Source organism: Orbicella faveolata, unplaced genomic scaffold (assembly GCF_042242905.1).
Source record: "Orbicella faveolata isolate gen_17 unplaced genomic scaffold, um_ofav_v1 contig_47, whole genome shotgun sequence".
NCBI classification, from domain to species: domain Eukaryota; kingdom Metazoa; phylum Cnidaria; class Anthozoa; order Scleractinia; family Merulinidae; genus Orbicella; species Orbicella faveolata.
In genome coordinates this window covers 25,749,986-25,766,722 of record NW_028301577.1, presented here as the reverse complement: position 1 = coordinate 25,766,722, position 16,737 = coordinate 25,749,986, and the positions used below count along the sequence as shown (strand labels likewise).

General features: G+C 38.1%; 1 protein-coding gene across 1 annotated transcript; it reads right to left on the bottom strand.

The window, feature by feature from the left end:
- Nucleotides 1-2,393: 2,393 nt before the first annotated feature.
- Nucleotides 2,394-14,364, bottom strand: LOC110051932 (serine/threonine-protein kinase NLK-like). Its single transcript, XM_089279699.1, has 14 exons — nt 14,003-14,364; nt 13,789-13,918; nt 13,562-13,617; nt 10,984-11,090; nt 10,189-10,274; nt 8,602-8,664; nt 8,223-8,286; nt 7,910-7,992; nt 7,681-7,788; nt 7,195-7,281; nt 6,475-6,598; nt 6,268-6,342; nt 6,085-6,175; nt 2,394-5,294 (listed from the first exon to the last, which is right to left on the bottom strand). The coding sequence occupies exons 1-14, from the start codon at nt 14,155-14,157 to the stop codon at nt 5,243-5,245; spliced, it is 1,281 nt and encodes a 426-aa protein (XP_089135825.1). The 5' UTR covers nt 14,158-14,364; the 3' UTR covers nt 2,394-5,242.
- Nucleotides 14,365-16,737: the final 2,373 nt, after the last annotated feature.

Here is a 16,737-nt window from a genome sequence, read left to right as displayed (position 1 = left end):
AAGTGTTAGGCAAGCGTAACGCTTGACAGAGTAAACAGAGCGGATTTTCGTCTCCGGTGTTTTAACGATATACCGCGGTGTGGCACTAAAATTTTGCGGGTTCTAACTGAATTTTCGCGATTTTTGCGGTTTTTTCCACGATGCGCAAAAAAAGTTCCCGCAAAAAATTTACTCCACTGCCGGACGAAATTATACATGCAAACATCACAAGTAGAATCTTGTTGCTGCCAGTTACTAAAACGTCTCTTTCGGTCAGAACAAAACGGTGAAATGAGAAACAAAACGTTCGCAAATAAAAAAAATAAGTATAGAGAAAAGGATCGTCTGAAGGTACCCCATTGAGAAGAGCATCTGCAATTCCGCACATGTAGTTTTGATGTAATTGCGATAGAGTGACACTGATTGCTGGATTACTGCGTTTTACATAGTTCCCGCAAAATACAAAAAACCTCGCCGATTCGCTGAACATTTTCTCCCGCAAACATTTAGTGCCACACGTACACCCGGGCACGTTCACCGAATCTCGCCAGATTTGACCCATATTGGCAATTAACTTGTCTGATTTATACCTGTTTTGCTTATTCCCGGAAAGTGCGCATTATATGTTAGATCCCCAGATTTTCAAGTTATGTTAGTATAGGGATGCATTTAGTTTTTTGAGACTTCAGTAGGGTTTCCTAAAACAGATTTTGACTCGGATTAGAATGTTTATTTTAAGCTTAAATTTGATGTTAGTTGCAGCTTTATTTCATGCTACAATAGTTGCCAGAGAAAGCACTAGGATGAATTCGGAGTTATTGCTTGGTCTTCAAGAAACTGTAACTCAACTGAAACTACTCGTTTTGTTGTTGTACAGAAACAGAGCCACCTTGCTGCTCTTCGATTTCAGCAAGCAACTAAGAAGTTTTTTAAGCAACTTTTGCGATTTTAAGCAGCTTTAGAGCAAATTTTGGGGATATTTTTGAGCAACTTTTTGACATTTTTTGAGCAGAATCTGTCTAGGCCTCGCTATTACCCAGTGAATGCAATCCGACCTGGCCTGACCCATGTTGACTCGCCTAAACATTGCATTGAGATATTAATCATATCATAGACATCATAGACAATTTCTTAACTGCTTGCTTATTCGCAGAAAATGCGCATTAGAGTACGTAAGTTTTTATTCAGCCCTTTGAGATTACACCATTTTGTTAATGCTAGCTCCAGTCCCTTGTGGGGACAAAATTTGACCTATTTAATGAATTAATAAGGCCGTTTTGGGCCGAGTGATCACTTCGTACCTCCACAAGGGAATGGAAATAGGAAATATTTACATTAGCAAAATGGCCTAAACCTGCCATTTACTGTCAAAATTGATTAAATTGCGAGAGTTGCGTGAACCCTGGGGCAGAGTCAATTTAACGTTTCATGCCTGCAGTCTTTCGTAGCCAAAATTGATTAACTTGCGAGTCGCCATGGCCAGGACTGCCTTTCGCAGTATCGACAGTTACCTTACTTTAGCAATGCGAAGAATCCTTACACAAGAATGGAGCAAAACCATTCTCATGTTTACCCCCCTTTATTCTATGGCCAGCTCCGTGAGCGGGCAAGATGAGTCAAATCCTGCGCTGTGATTGGTTACCCGAGCAGGTAAGATGGAGCTCTCTTGCCCGCTCGGGACTACCCTCCGTGTCCCGCAAGAAAAAATTCCCCGAAAGCTATATAATAAATCCTTTATTGACCAAGCTTTTTCGGTCAAGATGACTGGATATTGGCCTCGTTCTTTTTTTTGCATGTTTATGGACCTCGACTCCGTCTCGGTCATTAAACACGCAAAAAAGAACTTGGCCAATATCCAGCCATCTTGACCTCACACTTGGTCAATAACCCATATATAATGGCCTATACGGGGAAGCTGGTACCTTTTTCAGGCTTTAAGTAAAAGGGTAGGGATCTCACAATTTGAGGTATATGAGAGGGTAGGGAAATCTGTCACTGTTATTTTAAGGAGCCTTTAATTAAAATATTTCGAACAGACGTACCTTAAGGCTGTATCATTTAATTTATTAGGCACTACATGAAAATGTTAAGAAGACTTCTTTTTTGGCGATTTAGTCATAATACGGGCCAGGTATGAAAGTATGTGAAAAGGGTACCGTTTTTAAATTGAAGGTATACGAAAGGGGCACCTTTTCTGTCAAAATAATATACTAAGGGCTAAGGGGTCGGCTAAGGGGGTATAGCCTCCCCGTGCAGATTATTTTTAAGTGCCCCCTTTCCCCCCACCCCGGGTGTCCACGTGACCAGAGTCAAAGGACAGGAGGCTAAAACTGCCGCCACAGCACCAGTAAGGGGTTTTAATTGCAAGCTAAGGTAGCTTGCCCTTAACTTAAAACAATACTAAACACAGGCAATAAAATTGACGATTTATTTCTCCTTGATTTCAGCGCAGTTTTCTTTACAATTCATTTGACTGAAGAGTAACAACGGCTAATTACAAAACCGTCCCTGACATTGTGCAGATCGAGAGCTTCTGCACGGCAAAGCTTCTTTTGAAAGCACTTATATGTATAGTATATATATATAAATATTAAATTCGCTTTAGAAAATAAATAAATGCTAAAAAAAAAAAAAATTCAAGTACCCTCCCTTCACCGTTTCAAGGTCCGCTTCTATGCTTTCAGACTTGACATTTGTCCATAGCTGATCTAAACAGACTCCTATCTTTGTGTAAACAAATTTTGTACGAGACCGCTTAAGTGTAAGGTCAAAACCTACTAAGCCACACTTTCCTGTCTACAGAACGAACTTAAAGCAAAAGGAGCCAGTTTCGATTCGCAAGCGCTGCAACTCCTGAAGACTGATCTTCTACTCCACAACAGGGTGAACTTCTTTCAAAATGGAAAACAGAAGAAGAGAGGACAGGCTCTCACTGAAAAAAATTATCCCCATAAACAACAACAAAAATGTACTGACCATTTCTGTCCATGGGGACGAAAGGTTAAAAAAACTGTCACTTTGTAAACAGATTCCAATGAAGTATCAAAAAATTGACAGAAAAGCTAAGTAAAGAACATAAACTAATCTGTAGACAACATATGGATAATATTTTAACGCCTCAAAAAGGCTCAGCTTATACAAGGTGTCTTAAAAAAGAAAGACTTGTAAGACAGTGAACAATAAAACCCCATTATTTCATTTTTTTGAAAAAAAATGTACCTTTGAAATATTGTGGTATTATGAGATAACAAAGTCACATCATTAGAAGACAGAAATCAACAATACATGTCATTGTCTTACTTAAGATAAAGGTCTAAAATCACTCAGCTTACTGTTAAGCAAATTAAACTGCATATCAGCAATTGAACCACCAGCTACCTCTTGCCTTCAAATAAACTGCTAAACAATAATGCCAACCAGCAACGGCAGACACTTTTGGTTAAAGGGGCTATGTCATGGACAGCACAACGCTAGGCTAGAGTTTTCAAGCATATCATTTTTAATCTGTTGCAATCATAATCACTGTCCCTTCTTTGTTTTCTTAACTCATAAGAAATGTCTGCCATGCTGAAAAATACACATGATATACAGTGACACAGCCCCCTTAAGGTTCTGTATAAGAATTTCTACCATCAAAATATCATTACTTGCCGCCAAGGCATAGCAAAGCCAGGACTGAGCGAAACTTTTAAGAGCTACTTTAATCAAGTAATTTTGATATTATATCTTTCAGCTGGCTTCCACTCTTTCTCACACTGAAGTTAGATGAACCCACCTTTCAAATTTCCTAGCGTTGCCCAGCACCCTTATGAAAACCAGCCTCAACTTGACAAGTTAATTTTTCGGAATTAAAATGCCACACAAAAATGAGTCTGCAAAATTGTGATTAAAAGTGAACTTGCAAAAAGTATCAAAAAATCCTGACTGGATGTACATAAAGTAAGTACTTTTATCGCTGTGTAACTGAAGTTGCTATTTGGGTAACTAGCTCTAACTGAAACAAAAAGGTAAAAACGGTTTGGTAGATTCTTACAAAAACTTCGTATTTTGAAAGGATTTCATATTGTATAAGGAGTCAAAAAGTGACCAATTAATCCAGAGCTACATTGACGGTAGCAATGTTATGATGGACTAATCAGCGATGAAGAGAAGAGACATGGTCGGTGGCAAATGTAACTACATCAGACAAAATATGACAAAGACATCTACAAGCCTTGATTATAAGCTTCCGAGCAAGAAACTTTGTAAACAGAACATTTATTACACTGGCACACTGATAAAAAAGCTAACTGTTCAAATTTGTGAGCCAGTGTTCTAAACCATTGTTATTTGGAAGCTTGATTTGATTCTTATCTGCCTAGACCTAGTTGTTCAAATGGGTGAATTACATCAACGACTGGATAACATCAACCAATGAACACTGGCACAACCAATCATGCTTTACGTAACGGAATGCATTGATGATCCTTTGAACACCTAGGTCTGAGTGCTATTGGGCTACTGTAGTTATCTTATCCTGTTATTGAAATGAATCCCAAGTTTGCGCAAAAAATATATATATTCAAAGATTATCCAACTTTGAAAATAATTTGCTAGCAGATAGCTATATACAGCTATAATAATATACACCATGGTTTTTTAACCTTCTTCAGCCCCATTACCAACTGATAAATTCTCCTTAGTGAACTTCATACATATCTTATATTACCAGTTGAGAGAAAATTATTGTTCCTAACTTTTCACGTCCTCCTTTCCATCAATATGGCCTTGTTGTTATCTCTTTTCAAGCCATTACATTGGTCCGGTTGGATTTGAGACCAACTCATATCATATTAGAATCTTCTAAAATAACAGCTAAAGCTCCTCTAAGACACATCACATCACTTGTCCCAGTTCCAGTTCAAATCTACTTTCACTGAGTTAACAACACATAAACAAGTTCACTGACTTGAGCCATAAAACTACTACAGTCCACTCTGACCACTGAACAAATAAGTTGTAAAAAATTTGGTACAACGTCGCATTTGCTACTTATTATTCTTATTGTTAAATTATTACCTCATGAAATAGAGTGAATGAAAATAAAACTGGCTTATTCCTAAAAGGTTTTCTCACCAATCCATTCACCATGCAAAATTTGAGTTTGATCAGCATCTTGCAAGATAAAAACCCACTTCTCTCTTTAGTAAGAACTTTGAGTGTAAAATTAATATGGATACATGGATATAGTTGTAGCAAATAAAAAGGAAAATGACCAGTTGTACTACCACAGTTGTGGAGAGCTTTGCTGTTCAGGCTGAGGTGCTACGCCAGAGCTGCAGAAAAATAACAGCAAGATAATATTAGGAACACCTAAAAATAAAATCATCATGTGATCCAAAGTGTCCAGAAGGCCTACAGACACAAGAGGTAATCTGGTCCGAGGTGCAGAGTGTATCACCACCGTGCCTTCATTTACTGCGAGTTTGCAATATCAGGGGTCACAACAGATGACATTTTTTTTTAGCTTCACTGCTACTTTTGCCCCTTTTTCTACCTTGTGACAGCAGACCTACCAGCTACGAAACTGAACTATGAAATTGCCGTCTTTGCATGAATATTTTACGGGTACATGTAAGGTCTGACGCTGCATGCAAGCCAAGTGACTCACTAGGCCAGAGCTCATCCCGGTTTCTGTGGCATGAAGCAACTAGGAGTATTTCTACTCCCCCCTGGATGGGATGCTAGTCCATTGCAGGGTTACCCCCAGCATTAAATCTGCTGGTAACCATAATTTATACACCTGGGTGGTGAGAGGTACTGAGAGTAAAGTATCTTGCTCAGGAACACAACACAATACCCCTGGCCAGAGCTCTAACCCAAACCGCTCAATCCGGAGTCAATTGCATTAACCCTGAGGCCATTGCACTTCCCACGACATTAAACTAAAGATACATTAGGGGTTTCATGAACACTTTCAACAGGAGGGCAACTGGTTTTCACAGGTGGGCAGAACTTTCCAAAATGAACTTCTTTATTTGAAAAACTTTTCTCTAGATGGTCAAACCAGGTGGGCAAAATCATCCTCACAGCCACTCAATTTAACCTAATTAAATCCCTAATTACCTTTGAAAGCTTTTAAAAGAAGGAGATGCTACATTGATACACAAGGGGACAGAATTATGATGGCGGTCTGTGATAAACTTGTAAAGTGACTCTACAAGAAAGAGAGAACAACCAGTCAATGATAAAGTATTTTCTAAACTTAATAAGAGGCAAGCAAAATAATAATCAAGTGTTTTAACAAACCTTTCACATGAGAAACAGAGTAAAGACTTGTTTCATAAGAATCGTCAAATTTTGATTGGCAAAGGGGTTCAAAGTCTGCAATTAAAAACATACCGAACAGCTATTTAAGACATTAATTTTTTAAGTGCTGAAATGGTTAACATTGATTCATTGACTTTGTGACTTCAGCCACTGTGCATGCATCTTGAAGGTATAGTCACTATATACCTGAAACATACTGCCGTCCAGCTGGTGTTGTGTGACAACACTTGCACATACATGTGTGGAATCTTAACCTTCCTTCATCAAGATAAGGGTGGGATAATGCATCAGTACAAGTAATTCGTTTTTTCTAGAAAGGAAAAAAAAAAAACAAGCTTAGTTGATGTTTGTTTCCTACAGAGGTGACAATACTGTGAAGAAGGCTTTACAAAAGTTTTCCCTCTGAAAGGTAAAATAAACAAAATAACAGACAGATGGACAGACAGACAGACAGACAGACAGACAGACAAGCGAACCAACCAGATAATTTTAGATACCTTCAACTTAAATCAGTAAGTTAGTTTAACAGTATACACAATCACATACAACTAACTTTTCCAAAAAATAAAACTGAAAATTGCTGAAAGCTAACCAAGTCCATAAACATATTTATACCATTCCCAAGAAAATAAAGCCAATCAGTAAACAGGAAAGCTGTTGTATAATCAACTTATTACACCCACCCTCTATGTGCACTGTGCATAAACTGCATTGACTCTGCATTGGCCACTGTATTCCAACAGTATGGTATAAAACTGTTAAGCAATACTTTCTCATGGTATGCCATGGAATATCCTACTTGTCACTTGTATTTTCTTGGTATACTCAGTCGCCTAAAGGCTTGTCTGTATGCCAAGAAAAAGTGACTTGAAAGCGTTGTATAACTAGTATGAACCTTGTACTTACAGGGTCAAACACCAACATTCTACAAAGCAAGTGAACAGCCTCATGTGTGGCTTGATTGGACAGATTGTACAATGTAGCAAGGGTAGGCTAAAAGAACAATCACAATATTTAAATCATCAGTGAACATCTTTATATTTGAATCTAGAGTCAACCGAAATGTGTGCAATTTCACTCTACCTTGTATAAATCTATATCATAACCCCCATAAGACCATTCAAATAATTAATATGCTTTCATGTACAAGTACTTGTTAGTGAAACCCTAGCATGTGGTCAGATACAGAACACTTCTCTGACATACAACAACGTTATAACTTAAAGCCACTGAACAAAACCTTAGTGTGTGACCATTCAAATGAAAGCTACCTACATGTAGCAGTACTTTAAAAATGTACTATTGTAAAAGTAAAATTTCAATCTACTTTTCTTAATTCATGCAGTTGATACATGAAACTTGGATGTAAGTAGGGAATATCTCAGAACTTACAGCCTTGTGTCCTTTCTGAAGGATGTATTTAGTAGCTCCCTCACTGGCCCCGGCACGACATAACTCATCCAGACTAGGCGTTCCCAGCAAATTGATGATAAGGTTAAGCTAAAAGTAAGTAAGTAGGCAAGAAAGGGAACAAGTAAGTATTTTTTCCAAAAATATCCAAAATACACTGTACAATACAACACAAAAAAGAATTTGAAGGAGAAGACTGAGAACATTCTACCTGCTGAACTGGACTCTGGGCCTGAAATAGGATCTTCCTACTCAAGAGTTCGGCAAAAATACACCCAACTGACCACACATCCACTGAAATGACAATCAAATACACAGATTAGAATCAAGAACTGGAAAAATATTTAACTTGCATAATTAAGTGTGAACTTGACATGTGTAGGACAGACAGAATCTGAGTTGCATTAAAAGTGCAAGTATCTAGCTAGTTTAAAGTTCCTCCATCTACACTACTGCATTAGGTTTAATTTTTGTGTGGGCACTGACAGAGGTTTTTTTTTGTGTTGACAAGGTCCAGCACATACCTGCTTGTCCATAGTTTGTAGCTCCAGCTAAAAGCTCGGGTGCTCTGTAATACTGTGTAACAACCTGTTATAAACAAGCCAGTTTAGGTTTAGTGCAAAAGACTAAAGAAACCAAACAGGTATACAAAGAACATCTTGATGTTGCAAATAAATTTAACAATTCAGCCCAGGGTATCGGCAACAACTGGGACATCAATATCAGCAAGAGGCCAAGCCAAAACTTGAAAAAGCAATACATCTGACTTCAGTTCAGTTTTCTCAGTTCTCTACAACAGCCACTTTCCTCTGTCCCTAAGGTAGCTGTTGTGAAGCGTGGCTGTATTCCCGAGTAACTTCAAACTATTTACTTTATCACACTGACTGTTGGATTGTTTCTCACCTCTTGTGTCATAATTGCACTCTCATGAGGTTCTTCTAAACGTGCAAGACCAAAATCACAAATCTGTAAAGCAAACACACTGATTATAAATACATGAATGGTGCATGTCTTGAATTATTTCCCCCCAGGAAAAACCCTGTAAGAAAACACATGCTAAAGGAAATACTATACTTCTATTAAACAATTAGTATAAATCTGCCAGCATTGTATCACGAATGCTCTTCTATGATTGGCTATGCTACTCACTATCTATTCTGTGATAGATAGTGAGTAGCATAGCAGTGTGCACTTGTTAACAAAATGATTGCCATTTTTGAAGTGTCTGTGAATTAAGGATTTAGATAAAGTTTTGAGTGACTAGTAGATTTATCCTAAAACAATTAGATTATTCGCTCTCAATTTCTATGTGCGATAGTTGACTCGAGGCTGCACCCTTGTCGACTAACACACGATAGTCTGACAATCTCGAGCTTGAGATTTCTATTGCTATTCGCATAGAAATTGGGAGCGAATAATTGTTTTAAGTATAAATCTACCAGTCATTCAAAACTTTATCTGAATCCTCTTCACAGACACTTTGAAAATGCCAAAAAGCGGCCGTCATTTTGTTAACAAGGGCACACTGCTAGGCTACTCACTACCTATCACAGAATAGATAGTGAGTAGTGTAGCCAATCAGAGAATGGCATTCGTGATAGAACACTAGTAGATTTATACTAAAACTTGATAGAAACAAGGGATAAACACAAGCCACTGACTAAAGACAACACCAACATAGAGAATTTTATACCTATCTTGGCATTTAAAATATTGAATGATTTTGCTCTTGTTTTCTCACACTGATCTTTAAGAGATACATGTAGATGAAATATTTCCTTTGTTTAACTCTGTGGAGTTATAGAAATGGTTGTGAAAGTTTGGGAGAACTCAAAATACTGTGGAAACACTCCCCTTGGCTCATATCCCACAGCATTTCTGTATCTTGCAAACCTTCTCTTGTGTTCCCACAACTCAAAAGAAACAGAAAAGTTTCCATTTCTTCATGTTTCTTACACAAACCAATTTGTAAGAAAGAGCCAAGTAAGACCTTAACGCTTATGTGTAATAACTATGTGGATCCAAAGAAGAGTGTTGGCAACATAGATCCATGAGACTGTGGATTATCAGGTGGCAAAATATTGTGCTAAAAGTCTGCATACGAGGCGAGTGGCCCTTCAGGCCAGAGTTTATCCCGGTTTTTGTAGCATGAAGAGACTTGGAGTATTTCTACTCCCCCCTGGATGGGATCCTACTCCACCCCAGGGTTACCCTCCAACACTGAATTCACAGGTACCCATTTTTACACCTGGGTGGAGAGAGGCACTGCGAGAGTAAACGTCTTGCCCAAGAACACAACACAGTGTCACTGGCCAGGACTTGAACCTAGACCACTTGATCCGTAGTTGAGAGCACTAATCATAAGACCACTGAGCCTCCCATACATGTAGTTATGCTGTAAACCTTATGTTGGTCTTCTTAAGTATCATCACAAGTAAATATGGCATTATATGTACATGTCAAAGTGTGCATTCAATTCTTGTTACTTACCTTTAAAAGACAATTGCTGTTAACTAACAAATTTCCAGGTTTTATGTCTCTATGTAAAATACCAGCAGAATGAAGATATTTAAGTCCTGTAAGAAAAAGGAAAAATAAAGAGTTGCACAGTTATGAAAAGGATATGAGAGTCTTTGTCCATACAACATAATATCATAAAAAATGCACTGTACTATAGGAGGCTTGTTACAGTCCAGAGCTTGACGTTACGACCGCTGGAGACGCCAATGCGACCAAATGTTTTTTCACTAGCAACTAACTTTTCACACTTTTCACTGAAATACTTTTGCTGGCGACTAAATCTGAAAACTTAGCGGTAAACTGCCCCCAAGGTTTTTTCCTGAATGTCCAGCCCTGCAGTCCATGGAATAAAATTTTTTAAAGAGCAAAATTTAAATAGAAGCCAGTAATTGTATTGCGTATTTGGCAGTTACTTTTGGGAAGGGATTCTCATTATTGCAATTTTACATAATGTTTTGAAGGTACAAATCATCTTGCCAGAACTTTCCTGGTTTCTATAGCATTGATTTATTTGAAAGTATTTCTTCTCCTCCCTGGATGGGATGCTTGTCCATTGTAAAAGTACCGAATGACTCTGAGGACCTTACACATAGCCAGGACTTGAACCCAGACTGACCGAGAGGAAAACCTGATTGTTTCATTTTCACTTATTTTACAACGGCAAACACTCTTACAGAGCAACATCATCCAGAGCCTTAAATTTCTGCCATGTACTTTTTCTAGTACTGCTACTTAAAGACCACACCAAGAAACAAAAAAACTTACCTCGTAAAATCTGATACAGGAAAACTTTAACATGATCTGAACTAAGTGGTTGTGGGGACACAATAATTTTGTGCAAGTCTGACTGCATTAATTCTGAAACTATATATCTGTTGAATACTGCATCAAGGAAGATTATATGTAAAATAGCTGAAATAATAATGCCTACATATTGCTCGGTACATACGCTTCCTGTTCTATCAATCTTTTTTGACCACTTTGTTTAAAAAAATTACCCAACATTATTAATACTATTTGTCAATGGCAAAATGAAAACCCCCTTGTTTAGAACTGTTTCCTTTAAACTTCACAAGTTAAAATCACAAGAGTGGTAGCTTGTTTTGTTATTCATGGGCAACAGGTTGTAAACAGCTTTTTTCATATATACAACCATTCACCCACTGTATCAATTGTAATTCTTGTTACTGGTCAACACAGATTTTTTTTACTATCATTTGTGAGAATCTGTTGGCAGATCAATAACATACACACTAACTAATGATTTGAGTTAGTCTTGTCACCAGTTTGCTTGAATATGCATTCATATCAAGGAAAACTCAAAGTTTACTGGCACTTGGGAATTCAAGGGTTAGCAGAGAAGAAATAGTTACAAACTATACACAATTAACCAGAATTAGTGACTTAATGTGGGACACCAAATCCCCATCTCAAAACACTAATCTGCCCTAGTTTATTTAGACTAAATCACATTTGTTTGTTTTATTCCCAGTTAGACACAGACTCAAAGATGGCTATCAATGGACGAAAAAACTTGTATTCAAGAAAAACTGGTTATTAGTCTCAGCTTGAAAACATTCTCTTTTACACAAAAGCATGAAGTCAATCCTTTCCTGTTAAATAACAATTTAAAAGTCTATTCAAGTCAATTTGCATATATATAAGCTGTGAGAAAAGGAAACTATAGAAAATGCCTTTGTTGGCACTAAGTAACTGCAATACACGTGGCAGGAATTTGTTTTCATTAAAAAGCAATGCATTGCAGTTGTTGTGAACAAATGTCAAATACAGTGCTTGGTTACCCATATCAGCTCTACAAGCTAGCTGTTTCTTTCAGTCTTTACGGTGTGAGCATAATGACAACAACTTAAAGAAAATGATTAGAATTTGCCCAGAAGAACTTTGTCAGGTTTGTTAGGTAAAGAACTGTCATGTTACTTTTTCATGAAGAGTGAAAGACCTCATTATAAATATATACTGTAGCAGACAGAACTTTCAGTTATGATCCAAAAGTTGTAGTTTTTGGTTCTTGGGGTACAATGAAATTTTTTATCAAACACAAAGAAAAGTGAGACTCTTGTTCTAAAGAAAAAAGAAAAAAAGATATATAAATGAATGATTCCATGGTAACATTGACAGCTACATGTGCCCTTTTAACTGGCAGATTATGCCTTGTGTTATTGAAAATGATAATTACAGCCACAATGAAAAAATGTGAAAAACTTTCCCTGTCATAATCACCGGTATATCCAGCAAGTTTAGTCATTGATTTATTCCTGACAAAGTTAAAAATTTTGGCTGCTAGATAGTGGGGTACAAGTATTTGACATCAATACATCTTAATCGAATATAATGGCTTGCCTTAGAGTAGAGAGCTCAAAATTTATCTCTAATCCTCAAAAACCGAAATATTAAAGTACTTAAAGCGGTCATACTGAAAGAATCTTTGGCCTGAGTATTTTAAAAGCTTCAAGTACAAAAAAAATCCGGTAAACAAGCCACAAACGTCATCCACAGGCGATAAATAAAGGTCATAAATCGATCAACTACGCCAGAAACGCCGATCTAAGAAGTGCGATCCTTTCAGTTCCTACGAAATGAAAAGATATCTCATAGAGGAAGTCATCTATTGTTGTCATGGCTCAAAATACAGATCGACCATTCTACGGACCGGAACTGAACACTGGCGCATAAAGAAAGCCGAACTTGCCAACGCAATTTACCGACAAAGGCCGTCAACGACTTGAGGAAAACACTAATGAAAGATAAGGCTGAGAAAATCGATAGGTTTCACGCATAAATACATCGATATGTTAAATATCACCATTAATAGCGCGCATAATGAAAGAGTCGGCGTCTTGAAACACAAAGCGAAATGTTGGCAAAGCAACAGGTGGGAGACGATAGAAGTGCGATCGTGAAGCCCAAACTCGTACAAAGGGAAAAGTTCAAAATTTTATGCCATACCAAAAACCACAAATATTCGTCTTTTCACCGTGAACGACAACAGCTTTGCATAATCTCTATGGGAGGCCCAAGTTTTCTTTAATTTATTTCTTTATACGATACGAATTGATATTTGTAGCAAGGTTTGAATATTTATAAAACGAAAGCGAACTTCAAGATTTCAATACCCGCTTCCAAATGTATTACCGAACGCAACTTCCCATCTACAGAAGTTGGCGAAACGATAAATTCAAGCGACAGAGAGTCGTCGAGGAATAGCCCCTCCTTGGCCCAAACCTCTCTCTCAAACTGTTTTTAAACATTGTTCAAGATTTTACTTTGTCACGCTACAAAGGTATATACAAAATCGATTCTCTTCCGAAGAAACAAAGGATACATCTCTTGGAAGAAGTCTACATGGCCTGGATGAACGATGTCCAAAGCGGAGAGTACCTAAACGATGAAATAATGATCAAGCGGCAAAAATAAGTTCATGTATCAAACATAAGCTTACGCTGAAAACGACCAGTTTATGTTTGAATAATTATGTATTCAATTCTAATATGAACTCGGCATTCAATGAAATGCCGGCATTTGAAACCAAGAACTAAGAATAAAACTTACGTTGTTATGTTTGAAAAAACACAGCATCTTCAGTTCCCTGTAAGCCCTTTTCGAAGACGTGAGACTTTGAAAAACGTTCGGCATCTTCTTCAAAGCGACCCTCTTTCCATTCCTCGGATCTGTCACAGACCTGATGAGATACGAGGAAATATTGTCAAAAGAAAGCTTCAAAATACGACAAATTCAGCTGCGTTAACAGCCGGAATATACTCACCACACTACGCCGAAAGCTCCATAACCGATAGGTCGATCAGGCTGGGTTTCTTGTTGTGTCTGAGGAGCGTAATGTGAACTGTGGCAGCCCGTCGACGGCTGTTGGGAGTGCGTCGAGGGGAACGCCATGAAAGCCCGGCTCTTGCACACAGCCATCAAAGACGCGATGCTTCGGCCACCCGAGTCATTCTAGTGCCATGGTGTTGACGCCTTAGAAGCGTTGCATGTTCAGCAGCGTGCTGAAAGGGAGAAGGAAAATCACTTAAGAGAGAGAGCGATTTCCTCTTGCATCCCTTGGCTTGGGATCGGTTGACGCAGCTCTTTCTTGGTCGGGTAGTACGCACTGAGTGAGACTGCTGGACTTTCGAACGCACATGTGGCGGTGTGGCAAAGCACTGTTCTGCGCACGCGTCACGCAACACCCTGCAGCGCAAAGCACTCTGGGCGTGCGCTTACGACAACAAACGGTCACGAAAATTATAAAATCACGCGAACTAACACTGCGTCATATATTTGGCTAATTTAACGTTTCTCACGGGAGCTCTGCTGAAAAGCTATCAAAATACCTTAACGCACCAGTTAAAAGGAAAGAAATGTTTTAAAGTAATTCTAGTTTGTCCTTGTATTGACTCGTTTTCATTTCGCCAACTTGACCAGGTTGCATGCAGGCAGTTGCGTTGCCCTATTCGCGATTCGTGCGTGAACAAGTTTTGGTCGCTCACGTACCGGTAAATGACATTTTAGACGTCAAGTGATCCTGGGGCGTTTTAGATTGGGCTGTGCTCTCATCATCAAACTTTTCAACTGAGACGCACGCGAGTGATAATCTATAGTTATACTTAAAATGTTCATCGCAATATGTTTACCTTATAAATATCCGCAATAAAAATAGCAAAATTCAATTTTGTGGTCTTTGAATAGAAAAACAAAATCGTCCAACAGAAATTTTGGGGAGTATATCGTGATGTATTTTCGTAAATTTACTTCATTGATCATCCGAAAGTTGAGCTTCGCGTATTAACAATTACGCAATCGAAATAAAAGTTACACCACATAGCATGTTGGCAAGTCCTGACAAATAAGCATTCGCTAAAAAAAAAGTAAATTGTGCCAAACAGGACAAAGCCAAGAGCATTTGAGTATTTACAAGCTTGGAGCTTGTTTCAGTCAAGCCTTTCCTCGTATTCTCGTGCGTACAACAGGTGCCATATCCCATCTATTATGACAATAAAAAACCTTAGACTTAGATTTCATAACGATCTGCTAACACAAAGGTCAAATGTGAGGGGATTCTCTGGGGACTATAATATATATTTTTGAACACAAACATTTTCATCAAATGCGGTAAAACTGCCCTTACCTTTTAGTATTTACCGGTTTTCCTCTATTTTGGCTAAATTGATTTTTTGCCACTGTTGTTGTTGTTGTTTCAAAATCGTTGTTTCTATTAACTGTGTTCGGTCGAGCCTTGCGTAGAATGAGTTTTCTTTGGATTGCAAAAGTCTTCTGAGTAAACTGTCTGCCTAACCCCTCATATCACTTATAATGTCACGAATTTCTTAAAACAATCGAGTCTTCCTTTGACTTCCGTGGCACGAAAACAATCCCTCAAGCGGAAAGACGTATATCTTTCCTGCGAGGTGGTTCAAAAGCGGAACACAATGGAATTTTTTTTTTTCTTCCGATAAAGCCAGTTCAAAACGTAAATAAGCTTCGTGAAAAGATTTCGTCGTCTTGTTTAGGGCTTCGCCAGCGCAGGAACCCTGTTAGACAAGTGCTTTATTCAACTGAGTTTTGTAACATACACCTACAGATTTCGTGATATGTTATTTAAACTGTTTTCAGTTTAAAGACGGGACAAGCAACACGTGTTGGCTTGAGCATGGAACATATCGTGATGTCAATACAACAAGTTATAGATTTGAGGGTCAAGGTATTTTTAATATCACAAATTCTCTCAACATATCATCTAATTATACGACAACAGAAACATTTTCAAACAATCTATTGTGGAAGTTTGGAATAAATATTCAAGGAAAATGTTGAAATGATTGTATTCTGGTGTCAGACTAAGCTCCCGTGTACCAGATGGTCGTATTCCGTGATAGAAATTGAAGCTTGAGTGATTTGCTTGTGTTAAAATTTCCCGCCCTTGACGCGGGCGAGATATCAACTTTCCGCCATATAATGTCAGTTCATATCATCGGGATGGTTCATTCATCGTTTCGGCGCAAGGTCACACATACTCCTTGTCCACTTCGGTTGAGATTTGTGGCTCGTTGCTCTCGAACTGACGTAAGATAATTCTGCAGCAAGTCCTTTGTTCAGGCGCAATATAGCTCACAACAACTTTTGGGAAATATCGATAATCTGATGGTAAAGATAAAGACCTTTTGGTGATTGCTCAAAAGCTGTTATTAAAAAACGTAATTATTTGGTTGAGTGAAGTTGAACTTGAGTCAGAACTATTTCATTGGCACAAGACAGTGGAACCTTAATAAAACGTGAGGACTGGCAAAATATGTTCGCTATAAAATTGATGAGGTTTCGTTGTATCAAGGTTCTTTTCCAAACATTTGACAGTTACTAGAGAGATAAATATCATTCGCTGTACCAAGGACTTCGTTATATAGAGATTCGTTAAATCGATGTTTCACTGAGGAAAGAAACTTAGATCATTTTGCGAGACAAAAGAAAGAATAGCGTCCCAAGCTCTCGCGTGTCACCAGTGCTCTT